Source organism: Metopolophium dirhodum, chromosome 6 (assembly GCF_019925205.1).
Source record: "Metopolophium dirhodum isolate CAU chromosome 6, ASM1992520v1, whole genome shotgun sequence".
NCBI classification, from domain to species: domain Eukaryota; kingdom Metazoa; phylum Arthropoda; class Insecta; order Hemiptera; family Aphididae; genus Metopolophium; species Metopolophium dirhodum.
This window is the reverse complement of record NC_083565.1, coordinates 8,792,703-8,796,388: the sequence shown is the minus strand read 5'-3', so window position 1 is coordinate 8,796,388 and position 3,686 is coordinate 8,792,703. Positions and strand designations below refer to the sequence as shown.

Genomic DNA, 3,686 nt, shown 5'->3' with positions numbered 1-3,686 from the left:
GTGGACACATAGTTATGTTTTAACAGGGCCGGACTGAGTCAAAAATGTCTACCGGGAAAATAAAAAAAGTCGACCCACTTAGGTATACCTATAAAAAGAACCCTAAACAGACATATATTTTCATATAAAATGATTGTATATTATTTCAAGAATTTAAACACTTCATATCATTATTAAAAATTGCAAGTTAGTATAAAGAAATGCTATCATTTTTATTTAAAATACATACCTATGTTTAGACTCCAGAATACACATTAATACATATTAAGCAAATTGTTAAGGTTTGAGCTCTTTCGCGAAATTGTGTGCACCGAGCACATTATTATACTTCAGTTCAGCCACTACAGCGGCACCGGAATAGGTGTGAGTTTGTGTGATGATAATTGTCGCACATTTTAGGCGGTGCAGACGTGCGTTATGATAAGGTAGGGATTACCGATTAACTAAGACAATAATATGACACAACATACAAGCATCCATTTTTGACAATTTAATTGAATTTATACATTTTTTCATATATATTTTGAGGAATTTCCTTAACTCTAAATAGTTTTCTAATACTAATTAATAGTAATTAATAGTAAGCTTAATAGTAATTAATGTAATGTGTTATAACAGTTTATTCCCAGTTGTTTTATTTTATTATTTTTTCGCACAGTTATAGGTAATAATGTTAATAAAAAAAATCTAATTTTTGAATACAATCAATAATCATATTTAATTAATTATAATAATTCTTAAGATCAGTTATGATAATTGTAAATTTTAAAGAAAACTGTAGGTAATAGGTATTGGCCGAAAAGGGAACGGCAAGTTTTTGGCCGAAAAGCGAAGGGTACATTTTAGCTTAACCTAACTAGTTAATAAATCTATGGTGGTTGACTGGTGATAAGAGAAAACATAATATTTTAATATCAGAATAAAATGTTATCACTTATTATTTTAAAACAGTTCTCAAATGTCTATCTTATCATTTTGGTAATTGGTAGGTAAGTTTTTTTTAAAAATTTAATTTTTTTTACTGTAGGTTATAGTACCTACATCGGCTACATCTTAAATATTAATAATCAAATTAATCGTAGAAATAACCAGAATGAAAATACCTAACTACCGCACATGGAATCTATTTAAAATTGGAAATTGGAATTAAAATTTTTAGTAAGTCTACCTACCTATTAGTAATTTGTATATTATATTAAATTATTATATTTAATAGAAATTATACATCTGTATATTATATACCTGTTATCCCTATAGAAAAATGCTGGATAAACTTTTTAAAAAGAATAATACGTCTCAATATTTTCGTATTAAGTTACAAAATAAAATGTACCTAATTAGGTACTTAAATAAACCATCTTTAGATATAAATATGATTTTATGTTTATTAGTACCTACTTGCTTGTCACCTTTTTTGCACGCACATTCCATGAGACTCGGGGAGTGTTTATAAGTTTGTTTTTCAACAAATATGTTGTTATAAGATGGCTCACACCAGTTTTGTATGTAGGAATTATTTTTATTATGGTCCAATTTACCACAAGCGTTTATTAGTCAAGGATAGCACTAACATAATTAACCATAACTAGACACTTTTTAGGGCCGAGTACCTAGTTATAATTATGACACGAACAATACAAAAATAGAGATTTCACAGTTTTATTTTATAAATAATATGTAAAATTAATTTTTATATGTGTGTAAGTCACGGGATATGGCTAAGTAATATAGTATATACATAATGCTATATACACGCAATGTAATGAATGTCACTATATACGCCACTGGCTCACGCAGGAATTTTGATTTGGATCACTAAAATCGAATATTTTTTTGTATATATTTAGGGTTTTAATGTCTTATTTTTTCTTGTGATACTATTACTATGTACTTATATACTGTATAGGTACACTAAACATATTATCTGGAATAAATATTGAGTATATAAATAAATTACCTTTTATCAATAACTAATTAAGTAAAATATTTAATATAGGTAAATGGTTCATGTGTATTATGTGTTAGCTTAAATCATTAATGATGACATTTTTTTTAGGTTAAGTTTAAATACTGAAATGCACTCGAAGGGAGATTCCAGTCAAGCAAAGGATGACATTGATTTACTAGATGAATTACTAAACAAAACTAACTGTGCTCACCTACATTATAAAGTCCAAGACTGCATAGCTACAACGAAAGACTGGAGAAAGTGTCAAGCTGAACTGAAAGAGTTTAGACTGTGTATTGAGAAAAATCAAAAACTTGCAAACAAGGACAATGTTTGATATTTCCAACCATGAATTCATTACTCCATTTGTTGTTGGTCTTCTGATTGGCACAGGAGTTTCATACGGTTATCGCAACATTCGACCACTACTCTCTGGTCCATTAAATGCACTTTCTGTAAACAATAAACTAGTACTAGTGGTTAGAAATGATTTAGGAATGACTAAAGGTAAAATAGCGGCACAGTGTTCCCATGCTTCTGTTGAATGTTATAAAGCGGCAATGCAACATAAACCTCAAATGGCAAAAATGTGGCAAATGACCGGACAAAGGAAGATTGTAGTTAGTATTGGCAGTGGTGAAAAAGGTCTTCAAGAATTGTCAAAGGTTGCAAAATCCCACAAAGTGCTTTCTTGCATTATATATGACGCTGGAGCAACTCAAGTTAAAGCAGGAACATCTACTGTAATAGGTATTGGTCCAGCTAACTCCGATGTTATTGACCAAATCACTGGCCACTTAAAACTAATTTAAGTTATAGAATTTCAATATAGTATTTTATTTTTAAAAGTATTGATTTTGTTTATTATTAAATTAACTGTCAATCTCATTTGACATGTATATTTTTGTATAATTTAGGTACATTAATAACACAGTGTAATACTTTATTTAGTTGGTAGAAATATATTTTAATATAATATGTCTTATAATTTGATGACAGCTATCTCCATTTTAAAATTTAACTATCAAAATATGATATAATAAAATTATATTATTCATTCTTCATTCAAAATGTACTATAAAATAATATTATTAATAGAAATACACGTTTCATATTTGTCCTAACACATTCAACACTCCCTTTAGCCAATAGGTAACCTAAAAGAAAATATCTTTGTTGAATAAAAAGTTGCTATAGTATGTTAACTAAGCATATGGTGGACCTAATTCGGCCTTTGCTAGTGTACAATTTTTTTTATTACTTATCAAAATCGTTAAATTAATAAGGAATTATTTTTTCTTAACTGTACCTATATAAATATAAAGTCGATAAAATCTAAAGTTTGATAAATTTCTTTAATGTAATAATAATAATTTTATTATTCTTAAATACCTAACCGACCATTTAATTTTGATGATTGAAAAAAATCTAAGGTCTTCAGGAAATAGTTAAAATATATACCTAAATCCAAATATTTCACGGCCCCCAATTTGTGAAGCACTGATAGTACAGAGTAGGTACCACTGTTGTAAAGTATTTGAGTAAAAGTATTCAAATACTTTTTTAACTACAGACCTAGAGTTAACTACAACCATGTTGTTTATTTCCATAGTCAGTTTTATGAGCTGTCAAAAACTATTTTACTTTACATTTATACACCAACATTGCATTCATCCACCAACCCCATTTTCTTGTGAATCCTTTGATACAATTGAAATATAACACCTTTAAACCATGG

General features: G+C 28.2%; 2 protein-coding genes across 2 annotated transcripts; both read left to right on the top strand.

The window, feature by feature from the left end:
- The first annotated feature begins 955 nt into the window (after positions 1 to 955).
- LOC132946095 (cytochrome c oxidase assembly factor 4 homolog, mitochondrial) lies at positions 956 to 2,285 on the top strand. The gene is made up of 2 exons (XM_061015928.1): positions 956 to 1,158; positions 2,057 to 2,285. Exon 2 carries the CDS (start codon positions 2,076 to 2,078, stop codon positions 2,283 to 2,285), a length of 210 nt encoding a protein of 69 aa, XP_060871911.1. The 5' UTR covers positions 956 to 1,158; positions 2,057 to 2,075.
- Positions 2,278 to 2,941, top strand: LOC132946094 (peptidyl-tRNA hydrolase 2, mitochondrial-like). Its single transcript, XM_061015927.1, has one exon. It carries the CDS (start codon positions 2,278 to 2,280, stop codon positions 2,758 to 2,760), a length of 483 nt encoding a protein of 160 aa, XP_060871910.1. The 3' UTR covers positions 2,761 to 2,941.
- The last annotated feature ends 745 nt before the right edge of the window (positions 2,942 to 3,686 follow it).

Bases quoted from the DNA above. Each gene is read 5' to 3' on its own strand.
- LOC132946095 (XM_061015928.1), top strand. From the start codon at position 2,076: ATGCACTCGAAGGGAGATTCCAGTCAAGCAAAGGATGACATTGATTTA.
- LOC132946094 (XM_061015927.1), top strand. From the start codon at position 2,278: ATGTTTGATATTTCCAACCATGAATTCATTACTCCATTTGTTGTTGGT.